Source organism: Bombina bombina, chromosome 5 (assembly GCF_027579735.1).
Source record: "Bombina bombina isolate aBomBom1 chromosome 5, aBomBom1.pri, whole genome shotgun sequence".
Classification (NCBI taxonomy): Eukaryota; Metazoa; Chordata; class Amphibia; order Anura; family Bombinatoridae; genus Bombina; species Bombina bombina.
The window spans coordinates 910850114-910866490 of record NC_069503.1 but is presented as its reverse complement, the minus strand read 5'-3'; the positions used below and the strand labels follow the sequence as shown (position 1 = coordinate 910866490).

Below are 16377 nucleotides of genomic sequence, written 5' to 3'. Positions count from 1 at the left end.
GGTGGTGTCTGCGGTCTTTAGTGCTTTGCCTCGCCAGGCTAAGTGCAAGCTAAAGTTTAAACATTGCTATCCTTCCCAGGGGTCATCTACTCAGTTGGATGTATTTGAGACTAGATTATCCGCTGAGGCAGAGGAATCTGCGGCCTCTAAACCTCCGGCTGCGGAGGTACCAGACTTTAGGTTTAGGATGGAGAACTTACGCTTTTTATTAAAAGAGGTGTTTGCTACTCTAGAGGTTCCAGAACCGAATTTACCGGAGGAACCTTCTATTCCTAAGCCTGATAAGGTTTTTGAGGGCAGGGTAGTGCCCCAGACTTTACCGGTTCCCGTAAAGATGGCAAATATTATTAAGAATGAATGGGAGAGACTTGGATCGTCTTTTTCCCCTTTTTCTTCATTTAAAAAATTGTTCCCAGTTCCAGACTCTCAGCTAGAATTGTGGGGATATGTCCCTATGGTAGATGGAGCTATCTCCACGCTTGCTAAGCGCACCACTATCCCGCTTGAGGATAGTTTGTTGTTTATGAAACCCATGGATAAGAAATTAGAGACCCTGTTAAGAAAGGTGTTTCAACACACGGAGTTCATTTTTCAGCCTGCAGCCGCGGTCGCTGCGGTGGTGGGAGCCGCTACCTATTGGTGTGACTCTCTGTCAGACATGGTCCAGGTGGAGACTCCCCTCGAGGAGATACAGGAAAGAATTAGGGCCCTGAGGGTTGCTAATTTGTTTATGCGAAGACATCAGGCTTTTCTGTTCTGGCCCGGATGGCTCTGTGGTTGAAGTCATGGTCTGCTGACATGACGTTTAAATCTAGATTGCTTTCTCTTCCATTTAAGGGAAAGATTATTTTTGGTCCAGGCCTTATCATATCCACGGTTACGGTGGGCAAGGGTGCCTTTCTACTGCAAGATAAGAAGAATAAACCTAAGAGTCCTTATTTTCGTCCCTTTCGTTTGTACAAGTCCCAATGATGGCAACCTGCAGCAAAACCATGAGCAGTCCAAGGGATCTTGGAAGCCTTCTCAGTCTTGAAATAAAACCAAGCATAGCAAGAAGCCCGTTGAAACAAAAACGGCATGAAGGGGCAGCCTCCGATCCGTCTCTGGATCTCATAGGGGGCAGATTATCTCTTTTCTTGGAGGCTTGGATGAGAGACGTAAAGGATCCTTGGGTTCCGGAGGTTGTTGCTCAGGGTTACAGGATAGGTTTCAAAACTCATCCTCCCAGGGGCAGATTCCTCTTGTCAAATCTATCGTCAAAACCAGAGAAACGAGATGCCTTTCTAGAGTGTGTGAGGGATCTCTCCTCTCTAGGAGTAATTGTACCGGTACCTCTAGCAGAAAGGGGTCTAGGGTACTATTCAAACCTGTTTGTGGTACCAAAGAAGGAGGGCACGTTTCGCCCAATTCTGGACCTAAAGTGCATTAAACAAGTTCCTGTTAGTTTCATCGTTCAAAATGGAGACAATAAGGTCTATACTGCCCCTAGTTCAAGAGGGTCAGTCTGTTATGTCTACGATATACTTGAAGTATGCTTACCTTCATGCGCCAATACACAAGGATCACTTCAGGTTCTTAAGGTTCTGAAACAGCACTTCCAGTTTATAGCTCTTCCCTTCAGGCTGGCTACTGCTCCAAGAATCTTCACTAAGGTTCTGAGAGCTCTTCTCAGGGTGGCGAGATCCAGAGGTATAGCAGTAACTCCTTATCTGGACGACATCCTGGTTCAGGCTCCATCCTACCGGGTGGCAGAGGAACTTTCAAGAGCCCTTCTCCTTCTTCTGCAATCTCATGGTTGGAAGATAAACTCAGGAAAGAGTTCTCTGGTTCCCAGTACCAGAGTGGAGTTCCTGGGCACGATAATCGATTCCATAGCCATGAAGATATTATTAACAGACCAGAGACGTTGCAAAATTGTCTCCAGCTGTCTTGCCCTTCAATCCTCTTCAAGGCCATCAGTGGCCCGGTGGATGGAGGTGATTGGGGTCATGGTATCCACTATAGATGTAATTCCATTCATCAGATTCCATCTGAGGCCTCTTCAGCTATGCATGCTGAGGCAATGGAACAGCGATCATTCAGACCTATCCCAGCTGATCTCTCTGGACAACAGGTTGAGGGAATCTCTCTCTTCATGGCTCCATTCAGATCAGCTGTCCCAGGGGACATCTTTCCTCAGACCATCTTGGGAGATTGTGACTATGGATGCAACTCTTTCAGGTTGGGGAGCAGTTTGGGGTGTCAGGAAGGCACAGGGCAGGTGGAATCGGAAAGAGTCTCTTCTCCCGATCAACATCCTGGAACTTTGGGCAATCTTCAATGCTCTGGGGGCTTGGTCTTCAATTATCTGGGGGCTTGGCCTCTCCTGGTGTTGTCCAAGTTCATCAGATTCCAATCGGACAACATAACCTCGGTGGCTTACATCAACCATCAGGGGGGAATGAGAAGCCCCTAGACATGAGGGAATTTTCTCGGATTCTGGAGTGGGTGGAGGCCCATGACTGCTCGCTATCAGCAATTCACATTCCGGGTGTGGACAACTGGGAAGCGGTTTTTCTCAGCAGACAGTCATTTCATCCAGGAGAATGGTCTCTTCACCCCAAAGTTTTTGCAGAGATTTGCAACAGTTGGGGACTCTGGAGATAGATCTCATGGCACCAGATACGAGTCGTAGTCCAGGGATCCCCAGGCAGAACTGATAGATGCCTTAGCAGTGCCGTGGGGACTCAACCTATTTTACATATTTCCACTGTTACCACTTTTACCTCGTGTAGTGGCACGCATCAACAGGAGCAAGCGTTAGCTATTCTGATTGGTCCGTCATGGCCACGGAGGACGTGGTATGTGGATCTAGTGGGGATTTCCTCATCCCCTCCGCAGAGGTTGCCCTGTCGCAGGGATCTGCTGATAAAGGGTCCCTTTGTGCATCAGAATCTAGATTCTCTGAGGCTGACTGCATGGAGATTGAATGCTTAGTCTTAGCCAGAAAAGGATTTTCTGAGAGGGTGATTGATACTCTCATTCAAGCCAGAAAGCCGGTCATCCGTCGCATCTATCATAAGGTGTGGAGGACCTACTTACTCTGGTGTGAATCTCGTGGATATTCCTGGCATAAGGTCAGGGTATCCAGAATTCTTTCCAACCTCCAGGATGGTTTGAAGAAGGGACTTGCTGCCAGTTCCCTAAGGGGACAGATTTCAGTGCAATCTGTGTTGTTACACAAGAACCTTGCTGAGCTTCCTGATATACAGTCTTTTGTTCAAGCTCTGTCCAGGATCAGGCCTGTGTTTAGACATTCTGCTCCTCCTTGGAGTTTGAATATGGTTCTGAAGGTTTTGCAGTGGGTTCCGTTTGAGCCTTTGCATTCTCTTGACATTAAGACTCTGTCTTGGAAGGTTCTTTTTCTACTGCCCATTGTTTCGGGGCACAGGGTGTCTGAATTAGCGGCCTTCCAATGAGAGCCTCCTTACCTGGTTTAACATTCAGATATGGCTGTTCTTCGCACTGCTCTGGGATTTCTCCCTAAGGTGGTGTCTGATTGCAAATTGTGGTTCCTTCCTTGTGCCCTAATCCTTTTTCGAAGGAATGTTTACTTCATAACTTGGATGTGGTTCAAGCCTTGAAATTCTTCTATCTTCAGGCTATGAAGGATTTTAGACAAATTTCATCTTTGTTTGTGGTCTATTCGGAGAAGCTCAAGGGGCAGAAGGCTTCTTCCACTTCTCTATCCTTTTGGCTGAGGAGCATGATTCGTTTGGCCTATGACACAGCGGGACATAAGCCTGCTCAGAGGATTATGGCTCACTCAACTAGAGCTCTGGCTTCTTCTTGGGCCTTTAAGAATGAGGCCTCTATGGAGCAGATCTGGTCCTCCTACCTGGTCCTCCTTACACACTTTTACAAGTTTTACAAATTTGACGTTTTTGCTTCGGCTGAAGCTGTTTTTGGGAGAAAGGTTTTGCAGGCTGTGGTGCCCTCAGAATAGGGTCCGCCTTGCTTTTTACCCTCCCATTTTTCATTCAGTGTCCTCTAGACCTTGGGTACTTGTTTCCCACAAGTAATGAATGAAGCCATGGACTCTTCTCGTATTAGATGGAATAGATAAATTATGCTTACCTGATCATTTCATTTCTATCGTTATGAGGAGAGTCCACGGCTCCCGCCCGGTTCTCCATTGGGCAGACCTAATTTTCTTTTGTTTTTCCTTCTGGCACCATTTATACCCTGATATTTCTCCTACTGTTCCTTGTTCCCTCGGCAGAACGACTGGGAGATGAGGGGAGTGGGGGAGGTATTTAAGCTTTTGGCTGGGGTGTCTTTGCCTCCTCCTGGTGGCCAGGTTCTTTATTTCCCACAAGTAATGAATGAAGCCGTGGACTCTCCTCGTAACAATGGAAATTAAATTATCAGATAAGCATAATTTATTTTTTCCACATATAAAGAAAATAAGTTACTACATCACACTCACCATTGCAAGGGTCCAGCTCCTTCTTAGCTGTGGTAGGGGCCTATCTGTGACCTTCCAAGTGGTCACAACACACATGCACCCCTATAGGTATTTTGTTGCAGGGTTTCTGGGACAGGGAGGTTAAGATACTAATGGGCGGTGTACCACCTATGTTTAGTGTTTAGTGGGCAGGGCTGAGATAAGAGCATGAGGTAGTGGGCATTTTGTGTGCAGGGTCTGGTGTGTAGTGGACAGGACTGGGCAGAGTTGAGGCATGTCCTAGACAGGGCTGGAGCAGTCCTTAAAACCCAGCACATTTATTATGTGATAATTCTTCAGAATCTGGGGCAGTTGGTAGGTCTGCTCAGGGGTGGTCTACCTGTTAGATTATTTAACCTATATTTCTTATCTACTTTACTGATTAACTAGTTCTGCTCTGATTGCTTTTCTGGCTTTGGATAATAATTTCCATGACTTAATTCCTTACTGTTGGGAAATACAACACCTGGCCACCAAGGGAAGACAAAGACACCCCAGCCAAAGGCTTAAATATCCCCCCCCCCCACTTTCCCTATCCCCCCAGACATTCTTTGCCTTTTGTCACTAGAGGAGGACGTGTCAGAAGATTCAGATAGTCCTTAATGGTTATGTTCCCTTCAAAAGAGGACTGGAGTTTTAAGTAATCATATAAACCTCTCAGTGAGAGTATTGAAAGTTAGAGTCTGGAGATGCAGTGAAAGTTTTTCTGCGAAGCCATCCACACTGCTTGCTTTTCCACACTCAGGTCCCTGTCAGAGCATCGCTACAAGGCTGTCACACAATGAAAGGCTGTGTCTGTTCCACAACACGGATCCTGAAGGGTAAGTCTGTGTTATTTTCATATAGCAAGGATACCTTATATATATATATAGGGTCACAGTGTGATTCTTTTATAAGTCAGTAGGATCGGGGCTTAATATCTCCTCAGTGGGAGTTTATTGGGAACAGTTTGGGGAGTGTATATACTGCTTTACTATTTGTGAAGAACGTTTTTAGGGCTCATTTAGACTGTGTACTTTTGGCTGTAGCAGGCAGGTTTCACTTTCACTTTTGTGAGTTGCGCAGCTCCTAATAGCCTTGCGCACTTTTTCATAGCAGGGGAGGTCCTGCCTTGCACACCATGTAACCGGGTGCGGCTTCTTTCACTTCCTTACGATCCTGCTGCAGACAGCACTCTTGAGGAGCATTTCTCGACAACTTGACTGGGGTGGTGAGTGCCCCAGCCATTGGTTTTGTAAAGATGCCTGTCTATATTTAAAACGTTTATTTTTGTATCATTTTTCTGTGGGATTACATACCTACTATGGAGGACTCTTATAATATGTAAGAAGTTTCCACTCCTTCTATACTATAATGCTTACTAATACCTGCTTATATTGTGAGGAGGCTGTGGTTTGCCTGAGTGCTCAATTTTGTTCCAATTGCCTGGGTACTGTTTTAAAGTCTAAGAAGCGAGCTAAATCTGCTATTAACCCTAGCGCTGTTAGTCCCTCTGAGCCATCAACCTCTCAGGGTTCTGTGAACCGAGAGATTACTACTCTTTCTACTCTAACCGCTTCACATGCAGTTCCCCACAGCACAACTATTTCTCCATCTGGAGGGAGCCTTTTTCCTGCAGACTTTACTTCGCAGTTACAATTGACGGTGTCCGCGGCACTAAGTGCCCTACCTATCTGTATGAAACATAAGAGAAATATTAAACACAGTTCTTCTGTTTTAGATTCATCTAATTTCCAATCGGATCTAGCTTGTATGTCCCAGATTTTCAAGGATGAGTTAACCTCTGTGACAAAAGAGGGTGAACTTTTGGAGTCGGAGACTTTTATTACTAAATCTCCTCCGGCGGATGAACTCTCCTTTAGATTTAAAATTGAACATCTGTGTTTTTTACTGAAGAAGGTTCTGTCTATCCTAGAAGTTTCAGAGACTAAGCTACCTGAGGAACCTTAGATCCCTAAGTTAGATAGGATTAATGAAGACAGGAAGGTCCCACAAACTTTTCCGGTCCCAGTTCGTATGGCGAACATTATTAGTAATGAATCGGAAAGAATTGGAACATCCTCCCTCAGCTACTTTTAAAAAATTGTTCCCGGTCCCTGACTATCAATTAGAGCTGTGGGGCTCCATCCCTAAGTTGGATGGCGCCATTTCGACACTAGCTAAGCGTACTACTATCCCTCTTGAGGATAGCTCTTCCTTTAGAGAACCTATGTATAAAAAGTTGGAAACTTTCCTAAGGAAAATGTTCCAATACACAGGATTTTTATTTCAACCAGCGGCAGCAGTAGCTGCGGTTGCCAGGGCCCACCACTTACTGGTGCGACTCCCTGTCAGAACTTATCAAGGTGGAATTTCCCCTTGAGGATATTCAGGAGAGACTTAAAGCTTTAAGAGTAGTTAATTATATTATCTGTGATGCGAATATGTGGATTATTTGCCTGAATGCTAAGGTTTCAGGTTTTGCGGTCCTAGCCCGCAGCGCTCTCTGATTGAAGTCTTTCTCTTACTTTCAAGGGGAAGATTTTATATGGACCAGGTCTGGACTCCATCATCTCTACTATTACTGAAGGGTAAGGTGCAAGACTAGAGAAGAGGACAGCCTTTTTAGATTGTGTAAGGGATCATCCTCCTTAGGAGTATTAGTCCCGGTACCTTCATCAGAAAGAGTTCTGGGGTTCTATTCAAACAATCTTCATCTTTGTCATCTATGCGGGTAAGCGTAGGGGTCAGAAGGCCACTACATCCTCCCTGTCTTTCTGGTTGAGAAGTGTCATCCGCCTAGCTTATGAGACGGCAGGACAACAGTCTCCTGAGAGAATTACAGCTAATTCCACTAGAGCAGTAGCTTCTTCCTGGGCTTTTAAGAATGTAGCTCCAATGGATCAGATTTGTAAGGCAGCTACCTGGTCCTCCTTACATACATACTTTTTCTAAATTTTACAAGTTTGATGTGTTTGCTTTGGCTGAAGCATCTTTCGGGAGAAAGGTTTTGCAGGCTGTGGTGCCCTCAGATTAGGGTCCGCCTCTTTTTTGTTCCCGCCCATTATGCCTTCTGTGTCCTCTGGAGCTTGGCTATTGTTTTCCCAATAGTAAGGAATTAAGTTGTGGACTCTCCCTGCCTTATGGAAAGAAAACAAAATGTATGCTTACCAGATAAATTCCTTTCTTTTCTGGCAGGGAGAGTCCACGACCCCGCCCATTAGTTATTCTTTGTTTGGACGGCTCCCTTTTTGTTTTTCTTCTGGCACCTTTATACCCTGATGTTTCTCCTAATTTTCCTCGTTCCCTGAGCCGAATGACTGGGGGGATAGGGGAAGTGGGAGGGATATTTAAGCCTTTGGCTGGGGTGTCTTTGCCTCCTCCTGGTGGCCAAGTGTTGTATTTCCCAACAGTAAGGAATGAAGTCGTGGACGCTCCCTGCCAGGAAAGAAAGAAATTTATCTGGTAAGCATAAATTTTATTTTTGTGCACAGAGAAAGATGGGCCGGCTTATAAGCTTACATACCTGCTTTTTTTTTATATATAAATATACGAAGAGAACAAAGAAAAAATTATAATAGGAGTACATTAGAAAGTTGCTTAAAATTGCCTGCTCTATCTGAATCATGAAAGGAAAAAATTGGGTTCAGTTTCCCTTTAAGTACACTTTAGACATAGCTAAGACACTGAACATGTCTCAAGAAACAGGTGGTTCTTTTATGTCTGCTGCCAACTGTAAATTATATTAAGGTTCAGAAATCATGCTGCTTTTCCTTCTTATGCTGGACTTATAAGAAGCTCTAAAATTCTGAGGAAGCCCAGAACGCTCCAAAATGTTTTTCTCTTAAATACTGAATGATAATGATCTTAGGAGAAAGCTGGCTCCATTTTGTTCCAGGCTCATTCCATTTTCTGGCTGAGAAACAGATGGTCCTATGAGATTATGAGAGAAAAATCAGATTTATGCTTACCAGTAAATTTATTTCTTCACACTCAAACAGGCAAACAGAGCCGCCACCACCACCACAAACCTTGGCATATGTTTTTGTTTTATGCTTATACTTTTCAGTCCTTTAATTGTGCAAGCCTTTTATCCTCTCTTTTTTCCAAATGGGTAGTTTCTTGACTATATATGGGTATATGTTGTGGTAGAAACCTGCCATTTCATGCTTCTTTTTACTTACTTCAGATGCCATTTACCTACCTTTTCTGATATGGTTCTGTTTTTAGTATGAAAAACATGAAAATATTAAATTTTTCATTAAAAATAAATAATTTTTTTATCTACTGCATTAACAGTATCTGTGTTCAATTGTATTGTTGTTTTCTGGTGCATTAATAGATAATCTAACCCTTATTGTTTACATATTGTTTGTTTATGTATTACTAGGTCGTATGCGAGGGTCAGTGGTTACTCTTCAGAAACTGGTACAACTATTCCCAGATGATCTGTCTCTCAGAAATGAGCTGGGTGTTGGTTTCCTTCTGCTTGGAGATAATAAAAGTGCAAAACGAGTTTATGAAGAGGTAAATTACAACATAAATTATTATTGTGAAACAATTTCTATAATTACCTTATATGGGAAGATGAATAACCATGATGTTAAGTATATTAAGTATATATTACTAGTATATTTAGCTCATCTTGCTAACTTATGAACAAAGACTGGCCTCTTTCAAGAGCAAAATAAACAGTAAGATTAAAGAAATCAGAAGAGAAGGGAGGTGGGGAAATAAGAAAGGAGATATTGGGTGCACTATCTTCCTCAAATATATAAATTAAAAATTATATTTTAATATAATTTTTAAAATTACTATCAGAATTGTAAATACTGGTTATGTTAACCAGTTCACTCAGCCAGGGATTATCAAGGTGGTATTGAAATCAATTAAAGATACATGTACACAATCTATGGCTAGGGAATATGAGCTCCCAAGTCTGTTGTAATCATAACCACAGCACAAACATTACTCATACAACCGAATCTTGCCAGCGCGTCAATGAGACACATCTCCCAAGTTTTCCTGGCCAATAAACTGGAACCTCGGCATCGGTCTGGAAGATGTGTATGAGACAGCGCCTAGCAAATAAGCACAGGTACCTCCTCCAGCTTATTTATGTTACTCATGTTTATAAAATGTTATGCATTCTGACCAACCTAATGCTGCTTCTATGGGTATTACTTTTTTCTTTCATGTAATTAGCAAGAGTCCATGAGCTAGTGACGTATGGGATATACATTCCTACCAGGAGGGGCAAAGTTTCCCAAACCTCAAAATGCCTATAAATACACCCCTCACCACACCCACAAATCAGTTTTACAAACTTTGCCTCCCATGGAGGTGGTAAAGTAAGTTTGTGCTAGATTCTTCATTGATATGCGCTTCGCAGCAGGCTGGAGCCCGGTTTTCCTCTCAGTGTGAAGTGAATGTCAGAGGGATGTGAAGAGAGTATTGCCTATTTGAATTCAATGATCTCCTTCTACGGGGTCTATTTCATAGGTTCTCTGTTATCGGTCGTAGAGATTAATCTCTTACCTCCCTTTTCAGATCGACGATATACTCTTATATATACCATTACCTCTACTGATTCTCGTTTCAGTACTGGTTTGGCTTTCTACTACATGTAGATGAGTGTCCTGGGGTAAGTAAGTCTTATTTTTGTGACACTCTAAGCTATGGTTGGGCACTTTTATATAAAGTTCTAAATATATGTGTTTAAACATTTATTTGCCTTGATTCAGGATGTTCAACATTCCTTATTTCAGACAGCCAGTTTCATTATTTGGGATAATGCATTTGAATAATCAATTTTTTCTTACCTTAGAATTTGACTTTTTTCCTGTGGGCTGTTAGGCTTGCGGGGGCTGAAAATGCTTCATTTTATTGCGTCATTCTTGGCGCGGACTTTTTTGGCGCAAAAAAATTTTCTTTGTCATTTCCGGCGTCATACCTGTCGCCGGAAGTTGCGTCATTTTTTTGACGTTTTTGTGCCAAAAGTGTCGGCGTCACCGGATGTGGCGTCATTTTTGGCGCTTAAAGCATTCAGGCGCCAAATAATGTGGGCGTCTTTTTTGGCGCTAAAAAATCTGGTCGTCATTATTGTCTGCACATTATTTAAGTCTCATTGTTTATTTGCTTCTGCTTGCTAGAAGCTTGTTCATTGGCATTTTTTTCCCATTCATGAAACTGTCATTTAAGGAATTTGATCAATTTTGCTTTATATGTTGTTTTTTCTATTACATATTGCAAGATGTCTCTGATTGACCCTGAATCAGAAGATACTTCTGGAAAATTGCTGCCTGATGCTGGATCTACCAAAGATAAGTGTATTTGTTGTAAACTTATGGTAACTGTTCCTCCGGCTGTTGTTTGTAATGAATGTCATGACAAACTTGTTAATGCAGATAAGATTTCCTTTAGTAATGTTCCATTACCTGTTGCTGTTCCATCAACATCTAATATTCAGGGTGTTCCTGTTAACATAAGAGATTTTGTTTCTAAATCTATTAAGAAGGCTATGTCTGTTATTCCCCCTTCTAGTAAACGTAAAAAGTCTTTTAAAACTTCTAATTTTTCAGATGAATTTTTAAATGAACATCATCATTCTGATTCTGATAATGATTTTTCTGGTTCAGAGGATTCTGTTTCAGAGGTTGATACTGATAAATCTTCATATTTATTTAAAATGGAATTTATTCGTTCTTTACTTAAAGAAGTCTTAATTGCATTAGAAATAGAGGAATCTGGTCCTCTTGATACTACATCTAAATGTTTGAATACAGTTTTTAAACCTCCTGTAGTTATTCCAGAGGTTTTTCCCGTCCCTGATGCAATTTCTGAAGTAATTTCTAGGGAATGGAATAATTTGGGTAATTCATTTACTCCTTCTAAACGGTTTAAGCAATTATATCCTGTGCCATCTGACAGATTAGAGTTTTGGGACAAAATCCCTAAGGTTGATGGGGCTATCTCCACTCTTGCTAAACGTACTACTATTCCTACGGCAGATAGTACTTCCTTTAAGGATCCTTTAGATAGGAAAATAGAATCCTTTCTAAGAAAAGCTTACTTATGTTCAGGTAATCTTCTTAGACCTGCTATATCTTTGGCGAATGTTGCTGCAGCTTCAACTTTCTGGTTGGAAGCTTTAGCACAACAAGTAACAGATCATAATACTCATAGCATTGTTAATCTTCTTCAACATGCTAATAACTTTATTTGTGATGCCATCTTTGCTATCATTAGGGTTGATGTCAGGTATATATCTTTAGCTATTTTAGCTAGAAGAGCTTTATGGCTTAAAACTTGGAATGCTGATATGTCTTCTAAGTCAACTTTGCTTTCCCTTTCTTTCCAAGGTAATAAATTGTTTGGTTCACAGTTGGATTCTATTATTTCAACTGTTACTGGGGGGAAAGGAACTTTTTTACCACAGGATAAAAAATCTAAAGGTAAATTTAGGTCTGCTAATCGTTTTCATTCCTTTCGTCACAATAAGGAACAAAAACCTGATCCTTCCCCTACAGGAGCAGTATCAGTTTGGAAACCATCTCCAGTCTGGAATAAATCCAAGCCTTTTAGGAAGCCAAAGCCAGCTCCCAGGTCCACATGAAGGTGCGGCCCTCATTCCAGCTCAGCTGGTAGGGCGCAGATTACGTTTTTTCAAAGAAATTTGGATCATTCGATTCACAATCTTTGGATTCAGAATATTGTTTCACAAGGGTACAGAATAGGCTTCAAGATAAGGCCTCCTGCAAGAAGATTTTTTCTTTCCCGTGTCCCAATAAATCCAGTGAAGGCTCAAGCATTTCTGAAATGTGTTAAAGATCTAGAGTTGGCTGGAGTAATTGTGCCAGTTCCAGTTTTAGAACAGGGGCTGGGGTTTTACTCAAATCTATTCATTGTACCAAAGAAGGTGAATTCCTTCAGACCAGTCCTGGATTTAAAAATATTGAATCGTTATGTAAGGATACCAACATTCAAAATGGTAACTATAAGGACTATTCTGCCTTTTGTTCAGCAAGGGCATTATATGTCCACAATAGATTTACAAGATGCATATCTGCATTTTCCGATTCATCCAGATCACTATCAGTTTCTGAGATTCTCTTTTCTAGACAAGCATTACCAGTTTGTGGCTCTGCCGTTTGGCCTAGCAACAGCTCCAAGGATTTTTACAAAGGTTCTCGGTGCCCTTCTATCTGTAATCAGAGAACAGGGTATTGTGGTATTTCCTTATTTGGACGATATCTTGGTACTTGCTCAGTCTTCACATTTAGCAGAATCTCATACGAATCGACTTGTGTCGTTTCTTCAAGAACATGGTTGGAGGATCAATTTACCAAAGAGTTTGTTGATTCCTCAGACAAGGGTAACCTTTTTAGGTTTCCAGATAGATTCAGTGTCCATGACTCTGTCACTGACGGACAAGAGACGTCTAAAATTGGTTTCAGCTTGTCGAAACCTTCAGTCTCAATCATTCCCTTCGGTAGCCTTATGCATGGAAATTCTAGGTCTTATGACTGCTGCATCGGACGCGATCCCCTTTGCTCGTTTTCACATGCGACCTCTTCAGCTCTGTATGCTGAACCAGTGGTGCAAGGATTATACAAAGATATCACAATTAATATCTTTAAAACCGATTGTACGACACTCTCTAACGTGGTGGACCGACCATCATCGTTTAGTTCAGGGGGCTTCTTTTGTTCTTCCGACCTGGACTGTGATCTCAACAGATGCAAGTCTGACAGGTTGGGGAGCTGTATGGGGGTCTCTGACAGCACAAGGGGTTTGGGAATCTCAGGAGGCGAGATTACCAATCAACATTTTGGAACTCCGTGCAATTTTCAGAGCTCTTCAGTCGTGGCCTCTTCTAAAGAGAGAGTCGTTCATTTGTTTTCAGACAGACAATGTCACAACCGTGGCATATGTCAATCATCAAGGAGGGACTCACAGTCCTCTGGCTATGAAAGAAGTATCTCGAATACTTGTATGGGCGGAATCCAGCTCCTGTCTAATTTCTGCGGTTCATATCCCAGGTATAGACAATTGGGAAGCGGATTATCTCAGTCGCCAAACATTACATCCGGGCGAATGGTCTCTTCACCCAGAGGTATTTCTTCAGATTGTTCAAATGTGGGGACTTCCAGAAATAGATCTGATGGCTTCTCATCTAAACAAGAAGCTTCCCAGGTATCTGTCCAGATCCAGGGATCCTCAGGCGGAAGCAGTGGATGCATTGTCACTTCCTTGGAAGCATCATCCTGCCTATATCTTTCCGCCTCTAGTTATTCTTCCAAGAGTGATTTCCAAGATTCTAAAGGAGCGTTCGTCTGTTCTGCTGGTAGCTCCAGCATGGCCTCACAGGTTTTGGTATGCGGATCTTGTTCGGATGGCTACTTGCCAACCGTGGACTCTTCCGTTAAGACCAGACCTTCTATCGCAAGGTCCTTTTTTCCATCAGGATCTCAAATCCTTAAATTTGAAGGTATGGAGATTGAGCGCTTGATTCTCAGTCATAGAGGTTTCTCTGACTTCGTCATTAATACTATGTTACAGGCTCGTAAATCTGTGTCTAGGAAGATATATTATCGAGTCTGGAAGACTTACATTTCTTGGTGTTCTTCTCATCATTTTTCTTGGCATTCTTTTAGAATTCCTAGAATTTTACAGTTTCTTCAGGATGGTTTGGATAAAGGTTTGTCTGCAAGTTCCTTGAAAGGACAAATCTCTGCTCTTTCTGTTCTTTTTTACAGAAAGATTGCTAATCTTCCTGATATTCATTGTTTTGTACAGGCTTTGGTTCGTATAAAACCTGTCATTAAGTCAATTTCTCCTCCTTGGAGTTTGAATTTGGTTCTGGGGGCTCTTCAAGCTCCTCCGTTTGAACCTATGCATTCGCTGGATATTAAATTACTTTATTGGAAAGTTTTGTTTCTTTTGGCCATCTCTTCTGCTAGAAGAGCTTCTGAATTATCTGCTCTTTCTTGTGAGTCTCCTTTTCTGATTTTTCATCAGGATAAGGCGGTTTTGCGAACTTCATTTAAATTTTTACCTAAGGTTTTGAATTCTAACAACATTAGTAGAGAAATTGTGGTTCCTTCATTGTGTCCTAATCCTAAGAACTCTAAGGAAAGATTGTTGCATTCTTTGGATGTAGTTAGAGCTTTGAAATATTATGTTGAAGCTACTAAAGATTTCCGAAAGACTTCTAGTCTATTTGTTATCTTTTCTGGTTCTAGGAAAGGTCAAAAGGCTTCTGCCATTTCTTTGGCATCTTGGTTAAAATCCTTGATTCATCATGCTTATGTCGAGTCGGGTAGAACTCCGCCTCAAAGGATTACAGCTCATTCGACTAGGTCAGTCTCTACTTCCTGGGCATTTAGGAATGAAGCTTCGGTTGATCAGATTTGCAAAGCAGTAACTTGGTCTTCTTTGCATACTTTTACTAAATTCTACCATTTTGATGTGTTTTCTTCTTCTGAAGCAGTTTGTGGTAGAAAAGTACTTCAGGCAGCTGTTTCAGTTTGATTCTTCTGCTTATAATTTCAGTTTTTTTCATTATAAGATTTAAACTTTATTTTGGGGTGTGGATTATTTTTCAGCGGAATTGGCTGTCTTTATTTTATCCCTCCCTCTCTAGTGACTCTTGCGTGGAAGATCCACATCTTGGGTATTCATTATCCCATACGTCACTAGCTCATGGACTATTGCTAATTACATGAAAGAAAACATAATTTATGTAAGAACTTACCCGATAAATGAATTTCTTTCATATTAGCAAGAGTCCATGAGGCCCACCCTTTTTTTGAGGTGGTTATGATTTTTTTGTATAAAGCACAATTATTCCAATTCCTTATTTTATATGCTTTCGCACTTTTTTCTTATCACCCCACTTCTTGGCTATTCGTTAAACTGATTTGTGGGTGTGGTGAGGGGTGTATTTATAGGCATTTTGAGGTTTGGGAAACTTTGCCCCTCCTGGTAGGAATGTATATCCCATACGTCACTAGCTCATGGACTCTTGCTAATATGAAAGAAATTAATTTATCAGGTAAGTTCTTACATAAATTATGTTTTTTTGTTTGTTCCTTACTGGGGAATTCATCAAATTTTGCTCCTTGAGTGAAGTATCTAATCAAATCTACTGTTTCTGAAATGTTGGCAGCTCTACCACCTTCAAGTAAACATAAAAGATCAGTTCAGAATTTACCTTCTACAAGTGCTATGTCTGAGCCAAGGAATCATGTTGTTAATTTTGTTGTGTTCTCAGAAGGAGAAGTTTCCTCTGATGATGAGATGTCTTCTTTTTATTTTGAACCTTATTCATCCTCTTGGAACATTAAAGAGACTAAGGGTGATGAGGATAAGACCTTTAACAATTTAAATTCAGTCTTTTAAACTGTTGCTAAAACCCCTAAAGTTTTTCCTATTCCTGATGCTGTTTCTGAAATAGTTTCTAGGGAATGGTGAAAGTCAGGTAAGTACTTTAATTCTTCTGCAATATAAAAGAAATTATATCCCCTACCTGCCTCTAATACTGAACTGTGGGAGACTTTCCCTAAGGTAGATGAGGCAATTTCCACTCTGGCTAAGCGTATGTCTATCCCTTTGGAAGATAGTATCTCTTTTAAGGACGGTTTATATAGGAGGTTAGAATCCTATCATAAAAGGGCCTTTCTGTGGACAGGATATTTGTTTAGGACAGCTATATATATTGCTGATTTAGCTCCCTCTTCTTCTTACTGGTTAACTAGTCTTCCAGATAAGTTTTCTTATAATTCTGGTGGTGAAGATTTTTTTTAACCTCTTGGGGTTGCTCAAAAGTGCTAATACCTTTATTTGTGTTGCTGTACTTCATATTATTAAGAATGATGTTAAAATCATGTCTCTGTATCTTCACCCTGATC

The 16377-nt window shown here is 41.4% G+C and overlaps 1 protein-coding gene across 1 annotated transcript in view; it reads left to right on the top strand.

Annotated features, from left to right (window-relative positions):
- The window catches only part of ASPH (aspartate beta-hydroxylase), a 300885-nt gene that overhangs the window by 164421 nt on the left and 120087 nt on the right, over nt 1–16377 (top strand). The window contains exon 6 of the mRNA XM_053715890.1: nt 8856–8992. Coding sequence (XP_053571865.1) covers nt 8856–8992 — 137 coding nt within the window. The remainder of the gene's footprint in view (nt 1–8855; nt 8993–16377) is intronic.